At 40.0% G+C, this 20,975-nt stretch overlaps 1 protein-coding gene across 2 annotated transcripts in view; it reads right to left on the reverse strand.

Annotated features, from left to right (window-relative positions):
* Nucleotides 1-20,975, reverse strand: part of scube1 (signal peptide, CUB domain, EGF-like 1) — a 94,327-nt gene that overhangs the window by 44,579 nt on the left and 28,773 nt on the right. For both annotated transcript variants that reach the window (XM_008401501.2, XM_008401500.2), the window contains exons 5-6: nucleotides 8,625-8,753; nucleotides 5,412-5,528 (exon numbers count right to left, since the gene is read on the reverse strand). In XM_008401501.2, the coding sequence (XP_008399723.1) occupies nucleotides 5,412-5,528; nucleotides 8,625-8,753 (246 nt within the window). The remainder of the gene's footprint in view (nucleotides 1-5,411; nucleotides 5,529-8,624; nucleotides 8,754-20,975) is intronic.

Consider the following 20,975-nt stretch of genomic DNA (forward strand, 5'->3'; position numbering starts at 1 on the left):
TAGTACCAGTGGGATTGAGGAGGTCGTCAAAGTGTTCTTCCCACCCTTTCACGACATTCCAAATCTAAGTTTGCAGCACACCATTCCCATAAAGGGTTTGATGGTGCACGACTTTCCCCTCCTGAGATGCCGGATGCTAGACCAAGTGGTTCTCAATCACCTCACCAAGCTCCTCCCACACCCACATTTTGGCCTTGGTAACCATCTGAGCCGCAATCCTCTTGCAGCTGCTTCCAGAGTCTCACAGGCCGAAAAGGCCTGGCAGGACTCCTCTGTCAGCTGACATCATCCCTTACTGCAGGTGTCTGCAACAGAGGAGATGACTTTGAATAAATGTCAGGGAGAGTGTCTAGTATACGTCCCCTCTTTATTCAACTTTATATAATTAAATTTTCTAGACTTATTTGTGTGGATCTATTAGCCCCTTAACACTCGCCCCCAATATCACTAAAATGCCTGAAAAGGCATACTCAAATTAAATCAGCTGCTGTTCTTGAACAATTTGGAGAACATGCAAAAGCTTGGTCTCTTTATGAAGATGACAAGCTAAATTTTCTATTTTTGCAGTCAAAAATACTTTAACTTTAAGTATTTTGGAGCTATTATGTTTGCAACTCAAAAGAAATTGAAAACTTTTGCTTCAACCAGATTTTTCATTTCTTAAGGCACATTGAGTGTTGAATGCATTGCCTGAAAAATACAATAAATCTGCAGAATAAAGTATTCTGCTTGTGAATTTTAAAATTGATCAAAATAGCACTAAAAAGAAATGTCATTTTGGACATGTTTATTTATGAGGGTGTACAGGTGTTGTCCAAGTGTGACGAGCTACAGTCATTTGAAATTTGTATATCAGGTGTTGTCCAAGTGTGAGGAGCTACAGTCATTTGAAATTTGTATATCAGGTGTTGTCCAAGTGTACCATTTGGAGTCTCCAAATGGTACACTTGGACAACACCTGATATACAAACTTCAAATGACTGTAACTCCTCAGTGGTTACGGATGCAGTTGGTGGATTCATGTCAAAACAAACCCCAAGGTGCCTTATATTCTTGTGACAGGACACATGTTGGCTACACATCGGTGGCTTTATATTTAGTTTCTGAGTTGACCAGTCAGAAATATTCCAGAAAGAATACAGGAATTTCAAAACGAGCTCAAGTCGCTCTCTGGATATTATTGGCTCTTAAAAAGCCATGTCATAACATTATTGGTCAAATGCGGTGTCAAACAAAAGGGGGGTGGGTTCTAGGCTGCCCAATAAAAGCGTCATTATGGATATCGGCAGAGTTTAAACCCGTAAATCTCACCCCCAGAAAATACTAGGGAAAAATGACACGTGGGTGTTCCGGTGAGGGTTAAATGCATGGAGTACCTGAATTGAGAAATGATGTGAATTTTACGTCAAAAGCCTCAACCCCCCCCTCCCCCCCCGAATATAACTGCTGCCGTTTTTAATACTTATTTTCCCTGCTGAATGCAGGATGAGTTGGAACAAAGAGTTAAACCACTCTACTACTACAGCTAGGAGGGAAAATGGTAAAACCAATGCATTAAACAAAACACCAACAATATAATTCTACTTTAAATGTGCATTTAAAAAGGCAAATGGTTAAAAAAAAGGGAGAAAGAAACAAGGGAATCAATACAAATGCAATGCAGGGACTCCAGTGCAGCTGGTTAACAAGGCAAGCAACATATGGATGGATTAGTAAAAGAGGGAACCAAATGAATGGTGTCACAAATGGCAGTGGACACATGCAGTAGGAATGGCAAATTATGACATGGGTGGACAGTGCAAGCCCCTGCCTCTTTGTTCAGCTATGCGTTGCCGGTGGAAGGGAAGGTGGCATGGACGCCATTTTTGAGTTGGCAGTTGCTTGTCAGTTGGTTGCTACAGTTCTTGCATGGGATTTGCGTGGAGATGGCAAATGATGGGGTCAATGGGAGGTAAGGTAAGGCTTGCGAAATCTAAGATCAGGCTGCAATTGAGATGTCTGTTTGGCCACAGATTCTAAGATGAGGCCCCTGAACCCCCCAACCCAGGTTTATGTCCTGAGAAAAAGTCCTTCTACCCCTGAATTGGTTGTCACATGAATGTTCAGACAAGACAGGCAATCAGGTACTATCACCAGGAAGCAGGAAGCAAAAGAGGGAGCAGAGGGACAGAATCTGTGTAGAGAGTGTAATACAGGGTTGGGGGTTTAGGTGGGTCCAAAGAGCTAAGGGGTCCATGGGACTACCAAGAGGCTCTTCTTTCATTAAAATATGAAGAAAGAGGGAGAGACACGGTGAGGAACGACAGACATCAAACACTGGGAGTCAGATCAAGGTTTCCTGCGCCCTTCTTCCATACTGCAGACTTCTGTTGATGTTTTGCTCCACTTCCTTAACGAGCTGAAAAGAAAAAGGGTTAGCAGCAGTCACATCCCGCTGCTGCCCAGCCAAGGGCTGCAGTGGTGAGGGCCAGAGACAAACTGTGAGAGACAGAAGACATAAAAGACAAAAAGATGTCCTTGTATTTTCCTGTGTATGGCTGGTTCATGATGTAACATCGCCAACACCAGCTGGCCTGACACATTGTCCCTCTCTTAAGCCATCACTATGGTTAAATGTCTTGGAAACTCCATACAATTTTAAAAATTGTACATGACTTGAACAGGAGGAAATGCGAGTCGACTTCTAGCACACAGGAGTACGGAAGATGGGGGAAATGCATGACTGCAGAATTGCATCTGACAATTCAGTCTGCCCATAAATAAGCATAAAATTGCGGTTGAAAAAAATATCATAAATGTCTATCAAGAAATGCATTGTTTAGCATAAAAATGCAAAAAAGAAAAAAACAATCACAATAGTTCCCACACTCTAAATTTTGAATAAAAACAAACCAAAAATGGAAATGCTGTGTGTGAGAAAAAATTAGGTGTGCTGTAAACAACCAACCTCCACTGTGATGAGAGAAGAGCCGATCGGGGCCAGGCGGCTGACAATGTTAATTTAATATTTGCAAGTGTGATCAACACGGACTGAGCAGTTTGGTTCACTTCCTCCGCTGCCGTCGCTAAAACTACAGGAAGATTACAATTCTAAAACAGAGCAGAAAACTAACGCCATCTTTCACAGCTTCTTCTGTTCACTGATTGGCCTGGTAGTCAAGTGTCCTTTATTCCAGCAGATTTTCTAACATCAGTAACTGTTACCCTAAAAACAAGAGGAGTTTTGGCAGTTTGGTGGTCTGGACCATACAGGAGTATTTTAACATGATGCCAGAATGGAAAGAAAATAAGAGAAGCAATCATTGCAGCTCAACATTCTGGGAAGGGGGGCGACGCAATTTCTTGTCTACAGCTTTACTGGAAGAAATTCTATTCACAAGTGGAAAACATTTAAGGCAGCTGTCACAATCCTTCCAGGATTACACAACAAATTCACTTTAAGGTCAGACTTAGAGAAAGACAAACAATACCAAGGGTGTTATGTCAGTCTTTACAGTTGTCTATTAGCATTCTAAATCTTCAAGCTGATGTTGGTACAGTAAAAACAAGACAACATTAGCATTGCTTGTTTGGAAGGATTGCAAAGCAAAATACTCTTCATTTGAAAAAGAATATGACAGCGTGACTTAAGTTTGAAAAGTTCCATCTGAATGTATCCCAGGACTTTTAGAGCAATGTCGTTTGGACAGGGGAGACTGAATATGATTTGCTCCACCATAAGCCAATGCCTAATATTTGGTGAAAAGTACAAGATGGTAAAAAGGAAATGATTAGGGTTGTTTTGGATGATTGGAAGCTTGTGGTCATTTTGCATCATAAACTCCTCTTAACACTCAAATACTCTACAGTTAGAAGTGATGTCATCTGCCCAAACTGCATAGATTGTGAAAAGGAACAACGGCTGAAAGGAAGCAAATCTGCAGCAGTATGTCTGAAGACTGAAGACAAAAGAATCGAGGTGTGAATTCAGATTTCAACGAATGAAGAACTGTAAGAGCGAACAGAGGGCATGAATACCTTCATAGTGATGTGAGAAATTATGACAGAGTTACTAAAGGTGGATCAATTAATTCTTGAATCTTTAGGTGTACTTGTCTTTTTTTACACTCAACGTTTCCATCTTGGGTTCATCTTTGTTTAATGACTGTGTTTAATGTAATGTTGGTTCTGTGGTTTTGTACAGTCAATGTTAGAAAAAAATATTGTATAGAGCAAATCATTTCTATCATGTGCTCATACATAAAGTCCTAGAATTGAAAGAGAACTTTCTAGTGTGACAAGAAAAAAGGTGATTTAATTTTGAATATGTATTTGTACCTTGAGGTTACAAAATATAAATTCACGCAATAAATGATGGTGCCATTAATCCTCCACATTTTTCAAGCATTTGATGCTAAAACACATGACAACCTGTTACTGGCACTGCAGACCCCTTCAAGCGTCACAAGCTTGTATCAGTAGGAAGGAGGTGAAGAAAGAGGTAAGGAAGAACATCCGCACTTACCTGGAACATTTCATTAATCTTCAACCAGTTATAAAAGGCAAAATGAAGTTTATTCTGGAACAAATACAACTAATACGTTCAAATATCAGAACTATCCCTTTGGAAGACAAATTATTGTCTTCTATTGTCTCCTCTGTCTCCTCAGCGCTACACCAGAATTATTGGCAGCGCTAAGACCTGCCTCCTAGCTCTGATTGGTTGTTTGGTGTATTTCTACACATAGCAGTAGAAAGGAGGAGACAGAGGAGCTGGATTTTTTCCACAGATTATCTGTCTCATATTACTCTGTTAGGATGTAGTGACAGTTTTAACAAATGTGTAAAAAATGTTTTTATAAAAGTTAACTACTGCCGCTTTAAGACAAGGTCAGTTTTACTGAGAAAATGTGTGTACAGCAAGCTAGCTATTCAAACAGCACAGTAGTATCAAAGCTAAAGTAGCATCCAAGTTCTTTTAGCTAAAAACAAACTCAAAGTTTGATTAAAGTTCCAGCTAAAAGCTTAAGAATGACAACCACAGTAAAAATCAGCCCAACATTTAAAGAACAATATGTTTAGATAAAAAGTCACAATAAATAAACGTTCATGAAATCAGCTTGAAAAACCAAAGCAGCTCAGGTTTCAGGGTGAGATTTAAAACTAGCATAAGTCAGGAACTGGATCTTAACAAGCAGCAGCTCTATGCAGCACTATGTTTCATCTGTGCTGTTTTTACTGTGTTAATTATCAACATTCAGTTAATAAATGTTCAAAATGTTATACTTATTTGCTGATTATCTTTGTTTTCACTGTGGAAATTGAGTTAGAAATTGAAATGCTATGATACCAGGCTAATGTGAGAACGTCTGTAGACTTGGAAGGTGATCTGCTCATTTATAATTTGGGGGGCCATGATGGCCGTCACTCACCAATGCAGGTCTTGCTGTCTGAATGTAGGGCGTACTTTTGGTGGCAGCCACAAACCGGCCCTGTGTCCGTATCTTCACATGTGTGCTGGCACCCTCCATTTCCATAGTTACAAGTCACTAAAGAATGTGCAGATTTAAATGTTATATTTTGCTCTGAGTTTATGAGAAATGACATTGTGTTTAATTTTTGTTTTCTTGTGAAAATCAACACCACTGACCACACCTGTGTAGAGTTTCACTGACGCATTATGAAACAAAACAAAAAATCTAACTTCAACCAGTTCTTACTGTTTGACCAAATAGTAAGAATTTATATTCAGAAAGGTTCCTGAAAAGTTTCAGTTTTGGAAATACAAGGTTTCTGTCTGAATGAGAGACTTTTGTAAAAAGAAAAAATATATAGATATTTCCTATTTATGGCAAACAATAGATTGATGTCAAAAGTCAAGTCAAACAAGAACCAAAGGGTTCAGTGAGTTTTCAGTTCTTTTGCATCAACATTTAAATACAAACATATTAAATAAAGTGGAGTCAGCCAAGAGCAGCTGGAGGACATCAGTGGGTAATTAAGTGAACTGTGCATTTCTTGGTTGGTTGAGCTCCACATGCATCTCAACCCTCATCACTGTTTCTGTCCATTCTTACAGACGTTCTGAGTGTGCAGCAACAGCTGAACTGAGAGAAAGACTCAACATATTATGTCACCCAATCAGATTTAGGTCATATTTATGCTAGTGATGGGAGTCCATTAAAATTTTTAATCCAATGAATCTCAAGGTCTGTAATTAATTAATCACATTTAATCGCATTTCAATCAAAACCCATTTATCGGCCAAATAAGAAACATGTTCAATTCAAAGGGCCTTTTAGAAGCTAAATTATTGAATAAACAGACAGCTGAGCTCAATATCACAGATATGTGTTGCTTTAAAATCTGTTTTTCAGGTTCTTCAATCATCAGATTGGAGCAAAGTGTTATTCTATCCATTCATCTTTCCAGAGTTTCAGGAACGCCTGATCATTCATGGAACTTCTTCATAAATGTGGACTGTAGCTGCTGACATTAGCATTGGGGACGTCTGTGCTGCTGCTACATGTTTAGCATTAAGATGGTATTTTAAGCTGGAACAGCTTCAGTCTCTGTCATCCATTGCTGTTGTTTGTCACTTTATGGGTGTACCAGAAACAAGCAACAGGCGGAGCAGAACCCCTCTGATTTACACTTGAACCACATCAGAGTGGTTCAAGTGTAAATGTGAACACTAGATGGACTGGAGACCACTCCAAAAGCAGGAAGTGAACTACAGCACAGGGCATTCTGGGTAAAGACAACCAAAACAAACATGTGAGTCTTTCACTAGTGGGAGAAATGGCTTGTACTCTTATCCCAAAGAGAAATCCTACAACCGTTAAAATCTGATCGTTTAAATGTAAATTTTGTTACACTTCAGCTCTGTTAACATTTTGTGAAGAAGGAAGTTGCTCAGTATCTTCTTCAGACATTTTCATGTTGTTTCCTTCTGTGACTGGTGCAGCACCCCCACAGGCGAGTGGGGGAACAGGTTTCTCAAAAGTATTGGATCATTTGACAAGTGAAGAGCAAAAGAGAACCGCAGCAGCTGAAAATGTAACAAATGTTGCAATTTTGGTCCCCAGTCAAACTCAGTCCACCAGACTATCAGGTGGGAAAACACCCCGAGTGTCTTTTTTAACTTGTTTACTGCTGTTATGTTCCGTCATGCTCAACAGACCGACACTGCACTGCAACTTTTACTGCTAGTGAAATATTACCACAGCGGAGAACACATTATAGCTTTACAGAGACTTGTGCAGTGCTCACACTCTGTCTGTGAGAAGAGAAAAAGATATGATGCCAAATAAAGTGCAATTAAAAGCTTACTTTCCCCCCCCTCAAAAACAGCAGCCCTGCATTCCATGGCTGAACACACTGAATGAGAAGTGAGAAAAAGCAACTGAGCTGTAAAGAGTTATGAATTCCCACTACTGAATCCTTCAGCACCTTCAGTTTGGGTTGATATGCTCAAATGGTTTTGGAATTAAATGTCCACCCTCATATATTACCACGAAGCCTGACTGGAAGCTGTTAATCGTGCCTGTTACTGATGTTTATCACCAGAACGGCTCAATCTTTTCTACCACTACGTAAACGCAAGAAAAACAGGCTAATAAAGAAAGCGGTTAAAGATTTACTACTCCGTGGAACTGGAAACAAAATAGAGTCAACTGAGTGTAAATCTATGCACTTTGCTATATGTTTGGTTTTCCTTTCTAAATATAAATATGTATCAAAAATCTGAAAGAAAAAAAAACTGCTCTCATTAGCCATGTTGCTGGCTCTACTGTAACTCTTTGTAGCATACATTTAACAGAAACATTTCTTAGAAATGTTCATCTGTACATCGCTCAGCTGTTGCAGAGTGATGTCACACACTGCACACCCATGATGCAAATCAGTGATCCGACCACATCAGAGTGGGGCCCTACTGGACTGAGATCTGGTCACTGTAGAGACCACTGGAGTGCAGTGAACTCATTGTTGTGTTCAGGAAACAATTTTGAGATGATTTGAGATTTTTTTGATAAGGCAATAACATTATAACATGATGCAAAGCTCAAAAAAGTCCATTTTTAATAACACTGCCCCTTTAAAAGTTGACTGGTAAAAATAGATTATGACTGGATAACAGAAACACAGCAGCCTAGTGCAATCTCTGCTCTCGAGCCGGATGCATCACCTGTCCTAACACTTTTATATCTTCCTTGGTCAACCTGGATGTTTTTCTCCTACAAATTAATTTTGCCTAGATTTATAAAAAACTCTAGAGATAACTAATTAACTATCCAGCATCTTATTTAAGGATAAGGATCAGTTTCTTAACTGGTTGCTTTCTGCTAAACCATTATGTGAAACATCTCATTAAGGTCTTTTTTACCTGCAGACTCATCTGCATGTGAGAAGACATTTTTATTAGAAATGCAAGTGACAGTTATTGTATCTTTGTCTTCTTCACATCGGACAAAATGTGCCAATAATTACCAGAGAATTGAATGACATTTTTTATATATGTTGTACAAGCATGTAACGTCGTGCTGATGAAGGAAGCATTTTAGTTTCTTGTCTGTTATTTATTCCCAAAAGTAACAATTCTATTTTTTTTTTGTTGCAGCATGAGGATCAGACTTGATACGTACATGTGCAGTCTTTCTGGTTTTTGGCCAACTCAAAACCAGGCCGGCACTCGCATGACACCCCGCTTTTGAAGGGAGCTTCCCTGCAGATGTGAGCACAGCCGTGGTCTTTGTTCATGCAGTTCATTCCATCTGTTCAAAGGAAGAGGACAACGAGACATGGGGTTTAATCAGAGGCATTTCTGAGTCGCATCGCAAACCAAAGCTAAAATTCTAAACTTGATTTGTTCCTTTCTTAAAAATAAAAGCAAAGAAAAAAGTCACAGTAAAGTTGCGTTACCGATCTGATTCACACCAAACGAATAGCATCAATGCTAGCTAACAGTAGGTAGCGCTGTTAACGATGATCTTTTCTAAGAGGACAACCTGATATTCAATGTTGATGTTGATAATGTTCATCTCTATTTATGGTTCCAGCACCAAAGAACTGACATGCAGATCCGATGCTGCATCAAAGGTAACATGCTGCCCGACATGTTTATATTTGAAAGTATCAAAATTGTTAGAAATCAGAGAATTTGGAGAGTTTTATCTCAGGTGAAAAATGTTTTGTCATCAGATTTAGTTCTTTACACTGAAGTTCTAAATTGATTGGGGCAGGAGAAGCACACAATTTTTGAAAATCAATATACAAAAAAAAAAAAGAAAAAGAAAAACACAAAAATACCACTCAAAATTTTAGACAACAAATTATGTTTTCAGTAATACCTCATTTTAAAGAGACACCTCCTGTTCAGTTGGGATGATTACATCAATTATAAGAATGTGCCCAAGTCATTGTATCCTGCACATCTATGCACAGATCTCTTCGTCTGACTCAGTTCTTAGTCAAATCAGGAGGGAACAAAACTATAAGATGAGCTGCTAGATACTGTAGAATCCCCCTGAGAGAGATGATATTTAATCAAACAGTTCTGATTTCATTGGCTTATCTTTCCAATCATTTCCTGTAAATCCAGCTATGGTTCTTAACTCCAAATTATGCTTAAGTCCTTTGTGCTTAAAACTCAGAGAGAAACAGACATTAATACAACTTTTGATAAACATTCAAAACATGCACTACTAGAGTTGTCTACCCACAGTTTAAACACACAGTGTCCTCGGTTTCCATGGTGAGTTAAGCCTCTTTATCTGACCCAAAATGGTTTCAAGGACTTCAGCATTGCACCATTTTCCCTCACAAGTCCCCTTCACAAGCGAAAAGTGTTTTCTTAGTAACTGTTAATGCAGCTGTCCACTTCCAGTGGACTATTACATAAAAGCTCAAAACAAAAGAGGTTTCACAGACTTTAAAGGAAAATTTCACTTATTTTTAATTTTAAAAAGGCAGAGATGCAAAACAATAAAAGCAGTTGGTAGAAATAGGTTTGAAGAGCGGCCAACACAAGCACCGGCATGTTTTAAAAGTAAACTCATAAGCAAGCATTGTTTCTACAATCTATTAAGACCTGGGAGAAGTCAAATAAACCCAGGCAGAAGGAGAAGTCGGACATAGACCGGTCACTCAGCACAGTTAAGCCTAAAACAGCAAACAGAGCAGTGGGTGCATATCGATGAGATGAGGCCGAGACCGAGACCCAGGAAGGGAGAGTCCAGATCCCACTGACGCATCCTCTACTCCGTCACTGATAACCAGCGTCTGATCTGCTGACCTGTATGTGCTGACAGGTGAGATATTTCTATGGTTCTGGTGCAAAACTATATTGATTACTTTTCTTTATTTAAAACAAAATTGATTTAGCAATGATCAAAACTCTTATTTTCTTTCCTAAGCAAATTAAACTGTGTTTTTTAATATGAGTAAAACATACCAATAATAATCAATTTGCAGCCAATACTACACAGGAGCATTCAACAGAAGTGTCCCAAACGTTTCTGAGGTGTTATGACTTCCTACATTCGTCCTGCTATCAAAACCCTAAAGAAGGAAGAAAAGATCAATTCAGTGAAAATAGACATGAAACAATAGCAACGTTAGTACAGAAGTCTTCATACACACAGGCTTCCAGTGGGTTTCTTTCAACATTGGTTTTCTTCTCACCATAATGTCTTAAAGGCCGATTGGTGGAATGCATGAAGGACAGTTTTTTCTGTCAGACTGACGTGGATGGCCAAGATTTCTTAGCATGTCCATCCTCTATCCATGTCCAGATAATGGGTTGAACATTATCTGGATATCTGGATGATGTTTGAGAACCAATATTCTCCACAACTTGAATACCCAACAAAGCAAAGTCTTTTGTTTTGTTGGCCCTAATCCTCCTCTGTAGGAGGTTGTGGCAAAGTGTTAATTCTGTTATTTTAAACTGAAGCTCTGTATGACGTATAGCTTGACTAGCTGAGTCCAAGATTTCACAAGATGCTCTTAAGTTTCCATGGTAACTCCACATCTGAACTAACTCCCTGTTCATTTTATATTCATGTTTGAATGGTTTTTGTTCTTTTTTTTTAAATCCAGCAGTTTACAAAACTACAAAACATTTCTTAACACTCATCTCTGCTCTGCAGCCAGCGTGGCCTTTATCCCAATACAGGACAATACTTTAAGGTATTGTGAGCAGCAAATAAATTGAATACAATAAAAATCACCTCAAAACTTCAGCTGCCCTGATTTAATACTTTGAACAGAATGTGATGCAGTTTGAAACCATGTGATGCAATACGAAAACACGAATTAGGAAGAACTAGAATGATGCTTTGAGAATGAATAAAGACAACAACTGAACAACTGAATTATTTTCAAAGAAGGTTATCATTTCAACAAGTACAAAAAAATCGGATGACTATTCTTTTATTCACTCAGGAGTGAGCATAAGTTGATTCAAACAGAGGTCTTAAAATTATTCAGAAATGGGAAAATGTGAACTTAGAGTGTTTTCACATCTGATAGTCAGACTAGGTTCAGTTAGGGACTTTTTTTTCTTCATATGTTCAGCTGCTGTGGTTCTCTTTCACACTGCACTGTGCCAAACAACCCAAGCACTTTGAGCATCCTGTTCCCCTCCTCACCTGTGGTGGCGCTGCAAAAATGACCACTGAAGGAAACAAAGGAAGAAGACACTGACAGCAACTTCTTTCTTCATGAAATGTAAACAACAATGGAATGGCGTCAGATTTTAGTGGTTGGAGGGTTAGTCTTTTGTCCTCTCATTTCTCCTAACACTAGACAGATGGGTTTGTTTTGGTTCTATTTACCCAGAATGCAGTGCACTGTAGCGTGCTTCTTGCTAGCAGAGCAGTCTCCCATCCGATTGGTGATCAAATATGCATTCAAACTGCATCAGTGTTCACTTCCAGCAATCTGATATCAAAGTTTGAAGGCAAACCAAAGTTAGTTTTTTCAGTCTGCATCAGAGTTCGATTAGGTGTTCACACCTCCCCAAACGAACCAGACCTTCTAGTCAGACGGACTGTAGTTGGATTAAAGCCGACTAAACGAGGCCGGTGTGAATGCATCCTGTCATTTACGACATGAAAATCTTAATGTTTAGTTCTTTTCAAAACCATGTCATTATCATTATCACAACTTCTGGAAAGCCTTCCAGGAGGAGATGAAGCTAGGGCAGTAGCAAAGAACAAACTGACAGCTTTACTCAAGTTTATATGTGCATGGAGGCAGGAAAGCAAATACTCTTGGCAATACAAAGTAAGACTATATGATTTTTGCCGGCAGTTAGCAGGGAAATTGTAAGGAAAGGCTTCTTCCCTCCAGCTCCAGTGAGCAGTTTTGTTTAAACTGGGAGGTCAGCAAGTTTATAACGACTGAAGTTCCTCACTGGGAGCCCCAACAGGTCCAGATAAAACAGAGACTTCATGGCCCAATAAGAGCCCACAGGACAGAATTTGTCTCTCACCCAGTCTCTCCACAGTCTCTTTTATAATCCTCTGTCTTTCTCTTTCAATACTTCTGCCTCTCATTATCTACCTCAACTTTGCATCCCTCTCACTCTCTCAGGAGCAAAGACTGGAGATGAAATCCAAGCATATCACAGCCGTGTTATTACAACCTGACTCTTGGAGTGTTCCACCCCAAAGCCCAGTAATTCTGGCTGGCAGCATGCAGTGGGAGACAGAAAGAGAGGGTGGGGGGTGGAGGGGGAAGAGAAATGAGGTGAAAGACAAAGACGGAGAAGGACAGGAATGTAGAAGAGGAGGACTGACAGAAATGGAGAGAGATGGAGATGGAGGAGAATAATTTAGAGCCTCCTCCCGGTTCCTCTGCGGCTGGTGAGGAATGATTCGAAGCGGAACGCCAGCCTCGCGGCCCGATCGCCTCACCAGGGACGAGGAGAGATTTCACAGCTTCGCTTAACCGTGCAGCAGATGTAATGAGAACTTTTGAGGTAAATGAGAACCTCAAGAGTGGAACACCTGCAAAAATATCACACACTGACTGAGGGCTGCAAGATTGTAAAAACAGAAATCAGGAAAAGACAATATTGTCTCATCAGCCCCGCAAAAACAAACAAAAAACAACTTTTGAATGTTTTCTTAGGAATTTGTTAATTTCACACATGACATGATATCCACTGTAGCTTTCTCTGATTAAACGGCCAGAGCTTCGTCTGGAATATTCAGGATCTTGCAAAACTCTTCCTACTCCTTCAGCCAAAGTTGATGACGAGATGAACTGAGCTGAGTACAAGAGGCGATGTCTGTCACAGGCTGCTAAAGACTCGAGGCAAGAAGGAATAGTTTGGATCAAAGTGTAAGAACGGCCCAGTCAAAGTCCACACCTAAATCTAACTGGGAATCAATGGGACGTTTTGGTGTGAAAAGCTACAACACATCAAATCCCAACAAAAGGCATTAAAGCTGTGGTGGGAACCTGACTAGGTCTGTAGAAGTTCGAGGTGTTGGAATACCTTTGCGAGGTCGTATAATCAGGCTCAATTTTACGACGGCATGTATATCAGCTTTGTCTGCTCTTGTCTACATTACAGATTTCCAAATGAAAGTCTAGATGAGCCCAAATGGGTTTTTGGAAAATGCTTTTGTAGACTTATGAGGTTAAAAAGAAGGTTTTGGCCGGTGGCGTGCAAAAATGTCTTGAAAAACAGCCGTGCGCCTCGCCAACTGTTAAGCTCAGGGTTGGATCGCTTCTATTTTGTGCTTCTGTTGGGCAGCCAAGAAAAACCTCTGTTAAATACTGTTGACGTTAGGAAGAAAACATTTCGTTTCATGTAAAAACCCCTTACTGGATAATGATAATGATCCAAAACACATTTCAAAATCAGTATTGGGACCTGTCAAGAGGCATAAGCTGAAGAATTTACTGTGATAATATGATAGCCCAACTTAGACAAGCTACAAAAAACAGAGAGAATGTCTCAAAAGAGCATTGGACATAATAAGACCCACTTATGAATACAAAAACTAGAACCAGTCTGCAAGGAAAAACAAGCATCCTCATAAAAAGAACAAATCTGTAGTACTAGATAAAGGATTTTCACCTCTTGCCTTTTTCTTTCAAAATCAAACTTATATCAACAGGATTTGTCTTATGTAAAGCTATAGAAGGAAACCAACAGGTGGAACTACAACCTCTTTTCCCTAAACGGTTCCTTCAAGAACCAGCAAAGACAAGCGGTTACAGATCACCAACCAGGCCAGCGGTATCTGACGTGAGCTGACAAAAATCACACTGGCATCCGTCAACCGAAGGAGGCGTGGAGTGGAACGATATAGAACCGTACACAAAACATGTTCTGAACATCTGGCACAGGAAAGAGTTAAATATATTATATAATGATTGCCATTTCAATTCTTTTACAAAACACAGAAATGTTGAAAAGGTTCCTTAATACTGGGTTTTAGTGACTAATGAACAGCAATGCTTTTTGAAACAAAGAGTTGGAGGCACTCGTTTTACGTATTGTGGATTTTTAGTAATACACAAAGACCCAAATTAGTGACACTGTAGGTACTGAAATGACTTCTAGTGTGATGGAACCATGACCTATGTATTTCTTGTTAGTGACTGCTGATACTGAACCACAAACATGTGAAGAGTCCACTTTGCCAGATTCAGTCAATTACAAATTCACTTATTTGGGGATTTCTCTGTGGAGTGTAATTCCAAATAATTGGTGGAAATTCACCTATTCGCTGATATTTCTTTTTGTCCCGGAGCACATCTAACATATTCCAAAGAAAATCCAACTTGGGATGCTGAAATACTAAAGCACGAGGCTATTTAGCATCCTATTGGCTGACTTGCAAAGCAGCCAATCTGGGAGCGTTGTTAGTTTCCTTCCTGCTGATTGGCTCTATATCCAAGGGTGCTGATAAGGAAGACCATGGATATCAGCTTCTGCAGTAGTGCCAAGCTGTTTCCACTCTGCATATTAAGGTATGCCTGGTGTTTGAACTACTAAATTAGGAAGCTATACATTTTACAGGGAGCCGGACAAGCGGCGCCTGTCAGGCTGCGAGGCCTCAGCCAACTATCCCCCCAATGGATGGTTATACTGGAACTGCAATTTCGTTGTCTTTCTGACAATGACAATAAAATTCTTCTGATTCTGATTTTGAAGTAGTAGTAGTAATAGATCTTAGCTACTTGGTCTATAACTGCAACAAATAACCAATACTGGGAGTCCACTGTAGCTTCCCTATGTCAGAATAAAAAAATCTAAGAACAAATGTAAATTCATTTGTTCTTAAAAAGTCAGTGACTTGATACAACCGTTTTGGTTTCTTAGAAAAATATTTACCAATTGACATAATAAACTGAACTTGACTGAAAAGTTTTTATAAGGATCAAATTGGATGTAAAAACATTTGAATCTGACTACTGTATGATTCTGCTGAACTGACTGTATATTTTGGTATATAAATGGGATCTATTTTTTAGAGAAGTTTTCACAACTGGCAGGTTGGATTATTGTCAGGAAGTCGGTAATGTGACGCAACCAGTGACTCCATTCCTAAGCAATCAGTCGCTGGTAATCTGCTGACATCGCATTTTCAGCCCGACTCGACAAGTAGGTTCTAAAAACGGGTTGGTGCCACGTAGCTGCTGCTGGTGGAAAACCGTTACAACTGAGTGGAACCGTGCAGAGTGAGCTCTAGTGAAAAAGCCAGAATCCTTTAAGGTAATTTCAGGTTGGCAACTGTTTCAAGAAACAAAAACCAATCAGGAAACATTTTTAACTCTGTCACACTGAGCACTTAGTCCCTCAAGGTTGTGTGTTCGGTCCACTTATGTTCAAATCGATAATAAACAACTTTGTATCCACACATGCAGAAAATCCAGTCATTGAAGTGGCAGATGACACCAGAGCTGTGAGACACCTTCATGGAAAGCATAAATAAATGAGCAGGGAAGAAGTCCAGAGCAGGGTGAGATGGCGTAGACAAAACAAAGGAGGTGATGGTTGACCTTCAGAGGTTTTGGCCTGAGCGCCGTCCCTCATCATACCACAGCAGAGAGAGTGGATACATTTCTTGGACTACAGATCTCTGATGACATCACCTGGTCAAAAAAAAAACACTGAGATTACAAAATGGGCCACACAGACGCCATTCTTACAGAGGAAACGAAAACTATTTTTCTTGACACATAAAACTAAAATTTGAAAATGACTGCCTGTTATTTTCACAGTGACTCTTTTACTGCAATACCAGCATTTCAACTCAACTGTTTAAAGTCACAGTCTGATTCTATGGGAAGCCAACATGTATTTAATAACTGGTAAGCCCATTGATCCGATGTGAAGATCAAATATTTAGTTGAAGTTGAACCTGTCTTTAAAAAAAAACAAAAAAAAAAAAAAACGTCTTTTTTGTGAGTCTGTCTCAGATAGTTGCAGTTTATTATATTTTTGCCATTGGTTGGTAAATGTTGAGCAGCTGGCATCAATAAAAGTGACTTTCCGGATGAATGAAATTGAACTCCGATCAGGGAATTTCAGTTATTGAAAATTGTGGAGGAAACTAACTGGGAAAGAAAAATCTCCTAAACTCCCGTCTTCCTCCTCTCTCCACTTTTCTCTCCATCCCTTGTAAATGCCATTTTAATTGAAATCTGTCAGACGCTGACTGTGTGTCTCTCTCACTGGTCTGTTTAAACCACAGAGCTATAGGTGCTAAGCCATGAATTTCAATGAGAGCTTTTCTTCAGCTGAGTGCATTGAACTTCTTTAAATAAGAACTGTGCCTTTCTAATAACCCTCCCCAATCTCTTTGTCAAATAGGGAGTCCACGCACACACACACATGCAAACACACACACATTTTTCTAACTCATTCTTTTGCTTTCTTTCTTTCACTTCCTGCATCTGGCCTTAACCTAACACACATCAAATTGACAAGACCAGAGATTTAGACTTTAGCGTTGGCTAGACCATCATGTGTCTTAAGAGCATTTAGAGGGAGAGCGGCTCTGAGGTGACTGCAAATAAGAAGAAAAAAAACATGACCCTCTTGATTTTAAGCATCTTTTACAACCAGATTTAAGGCTTTTAATACCAGCGATATGAGAAACCTTAGCAGGCTGTGTTTGTTTGTAAAAGCCCCCGGTGCTTGGTGGCGTTTGCCAGAGGTTAAGGTTTTAAACTTGAGCGGAACTGGTGGACTTTGTTTTGTGAGCTTCAAATCATACAAGTCGATTCCTAATGTCTCCTGGGAGTGAGACCAAATCGTAGCTAAACACCAGATGGTGTCTGCGCCCTTATATTTCACGTCAGCATAAACTGCAGAGAAACTCTGAGCTAATAATATATCAGTTAGGAACAAAAGCAAAAGTAAATTCTATCTTTTTGCTCCTATTTGAATAACAGCATCTGCATAAAACAGGCGAACAGAGATATTTCTCAGTTGTACGTTAGTTTCTCTTTTATTAGAAGTTTTAATTACCAAGTCATTACACAATAAGCATCTCAAGATGGGCTGAAGAGCTTGTTCAAGACCCTGATGTTGGTTTATTACCAAAGTGCTAAATATTCCAGTGAATACCGCCGGGGACACACTCAGTGTGAAGTGAAATAAATATAATTTCACCATAAACCTGGAACAAACAGGTGTTCCTCGTAAGAGTTTAGACATTTAGACAGAGAACTCACAAGAAGAGGAAGTGTTCAGGAGCCAACAACCGCTCAGAGACATCCTGGTAAGGATCTGAAGATGAAGTCAGGACGGATTTTTGATCCCAAACACAAAGAACATTATCGACTGGTGTCACAGATAGAGAAACAAAGCTAATAGGATGGCCTAGTCAAAGGGTGTCCAGATCTGGTCCTTGAGGATCGGTGTCCTTCCATTTTTAGAATGTTTTCACACCAGATAGTCCAGTGGACTCGGTTTAGTTGGGGAAAAAACCTGAAACATGTGTTACATTTTCAGTTGGTGTGGTTCTATTTCACAATGAACCGAGTCAAACGAGCCAAACCCTTTGAAACACCTGTTCATTTGCTCACCTGTGGGGGCGCTGTACCAGAAATACTACTGAAGGAAACAACAAAAGCCTCTTAAGGAGACACCGAATGCAGCTTCCTTCTTCACAAAATATAAACCAAAATATTGTCATATTTTAGCAGTAGGATTTCTCTTTTGTCTTTGGAAAAATTCTCATTCCACTTCTCCTGCTAGCGCTAGACTCCCTTGTTTGTTTTGGTTCTCTTTACCCAAAATGCCCTGCTTAGCATTTACATATTCATTCACTTTAATCGAACTGAGACGTAAGTATTTAGGCAGACCAGAGTTGGTTTTTTGATCCGCATTAGAGTTTCGCATTCACACCTCTCCAAATGAACCAGACTTTCTAGACAAACAAACTACCGTACAGTTAAAGCAAACCAAACAGAGCAGATGTGAAAACAACCTTAGATGCATCTCTGCTCTAACTGCTGAGTCAAATGGTCCATCTATCTCCTCCTGCTCGGTATGTCCTGTTCTGGAGAGGGGAGCTGATGATCCATCATTTGATTCAGGAACCAAGACATTCAGGATCCTGGGTCATGAGGATTGACTTTGGACACCACTGGCCTATACAAGCTTAGCGAAGATTTGATTTAACTGAAGAGACCCATAAAACTATTTGAATGCAGTTCTTGTGGAAATAAATTCCAAATTTGCACCAGTTTCTGTTTGTATTGTCAAAGATGCAGGCAATAAAGTTATTTTTAAAACCTCGATATGAGGTCTTTACTTTGATAAAGTCATCAAGAAGATATTCTGCTTCAGCCAATGAGAGGCTTCTACCTGTAGTGCAGAATCTAGATTTTTAGATGTATTATGCATCATCAACATGTGGATGTGTGACAGGTAAGTTGTTTTTAAAATGGAAGGAGTCTGATGTAGTAGCAGTTGACAGCCAGGCAGACGGAGCTCCCTGCACTTAGGCTTCCCACGTGTCCCAGGCCTGTCATTGTAAAGCTCTCTGTACCTCCAGTTTCCTGCTTCGGTTTGTTTAAAGTGAGAATTCCTTCATCATGAAGAACATTGCGCATGTGGGCGTGTGCGTGAGTGTGTGAATCTGCGTGTTGTCCAGTAAATGTCTGTGCCGCCGTGACTTTCTGCGCGCGCCTGTTTGTGTTTGAGCGCGGCGGCCTCAGCCTCTGCCTGCCTCAGCCTCTGCCTGCCTCCTCTCCTTCCACAGCTCCAAATAAACAACTTTTGTCAAGTCCACCATGTTTGTCTCTGTGTTTATTTTTTCTGTTTTTCTGCCCGAGCGCTCACACCTCCCCCATGCCCTGTTTCCACAATCCCCTTCTCTCTCTTCGGCTTCCTCTCGCTCAGAACACGGCACTCTGAATATGCATGTTGTTTGGGAACTAGAGGACAACATTTTCAACAAGACTGCTTCCTTCGGTTTGTTTTACCATTTAACAACATGTTACCACAGAATTAATGGCTCACACATCATTATATTGGGGGAAACATCCACAAACAGGAGAGTTTATTATTGCAATCTCAGCTTTAGCTCCTCCTCCAGGCGTTCATACAGGGAGCGCTAGCTGCTGTGTGAACATAGAAAGCATCTCAGTGTGGTAAAACAACTGCTATATCATGCATATGAATACAGTTTTACTATAAACCAATTGGTAAATATAACTTCTCAACAAATTGGATTTTTTTATTCTTTATAATTCAGGAATTCAGATTAAAACAGGAATATCATGTAGATTCTTTACACCAAGAGGGATGTATTTCAATCATTTATTTCTGTTTAAAAGCTCTGTATTAAAGCAGAGCAATTTCGCCGTTTAAACATCTTTGAAGTTTTCTAGAAGTTTGTTCCAGATTTGTGGTGCATAGAAGCTGAATGCTGCTTCTCCAAATTTGGTTCTGGTTCTGGTTCTGGATGCAGAGCAGAACCAGAACCAGAACCAGAACCAGAAGACCTGAGAGGTCTGGAAGCCTGATACAACATAACAGGCATTTAATGTATTTTGGTGCTAAGCCGTTCAGTTTTTTAATAAACTGACAACAGTATTTTAAAGCCTATTCTCTGAGCAACAGAGTCAGTGTAAAGACTTTAGAACTGACACCAGTAGCAGCATCTGGATCAGTTGTAGCTGGAGGATTGGTTTTTTTAGACAGACCTGTGAAGATGCTGTTGCAGTAATTGATGTGACTAAAGATAAACGCGTGGATGAGTTTCTCTAGAGCTTGATGAGACATTAGTTCTCTAATCCTGGAAATGATCTTCAGGTGATAGAAGGCCGACATTGTGACCATCTTTATGTGACTCTGAAGGTTCAGGTCAGACTTCATCACTACACCAAGAGTTCAGACCTGACCTCTAGTTTCTATCTGTAATAACTGAATCTAGGATTCAGTTATTACAGATAAGAACGGAATTTCATACAAAGGAAAAATTCCATAGTCCTTAAATTTGAAGTAATCTGGTTGTGAGGGTAGAGAGTAGAAAAGTAACTTATAAAGTTGGGTTTGTAAAATAACTTTCAAAAAGCAAAAGCTGAGGCAAGAGACCAAGAGGATGTCCTCCTCTGTCCCAGGACAAAGGAAGACGCACCCTTCATCCGTCTACAACGTCAGCATCAACTCATGCTCTGATGTCTTCCGTCGGCTCTTTGGTCTGTCTATGCTGGTGGAGAGGCTGCAGTGAGAAGCTACACAGTGAACAGGTGTGGTTTTCAAACACATCCTGCTGAGGTCAGGAGTGTCACTGGAACTGTGATGTTTAAGACGGAAAGAGAGCGAGCAAGAAGATTCCTGTGGAACACTGCGATTCTACGGCTATTCCTGGCCTGGAGGGGGACAGCGGACAAGCGTCTGATTGTGAAAGCGGGACAGAGTGTGTATGAGGGGGGTGAGAGAGGTGTGTGTATGCGTGTGTGTGTGTGTGTGCGTGTGTGTGTGTGTGTGTGTGTGTGCGTGTGCGTGCGTG

Source organism: Poecilia reticulata, linkage group LG23, assembly GCF_000633615.1.
Source record: "Poecilia reticulata strain Guanapo linkage group LG23, Guppy_female_1.0+MT, whole genome shotgun sequence".
NCBI lineage: Eukaryota > Metazoa > Chordata > Actinopteri > Cyprinodontiformes > Poeciliidae > Poecilia > Poecilia reticulata.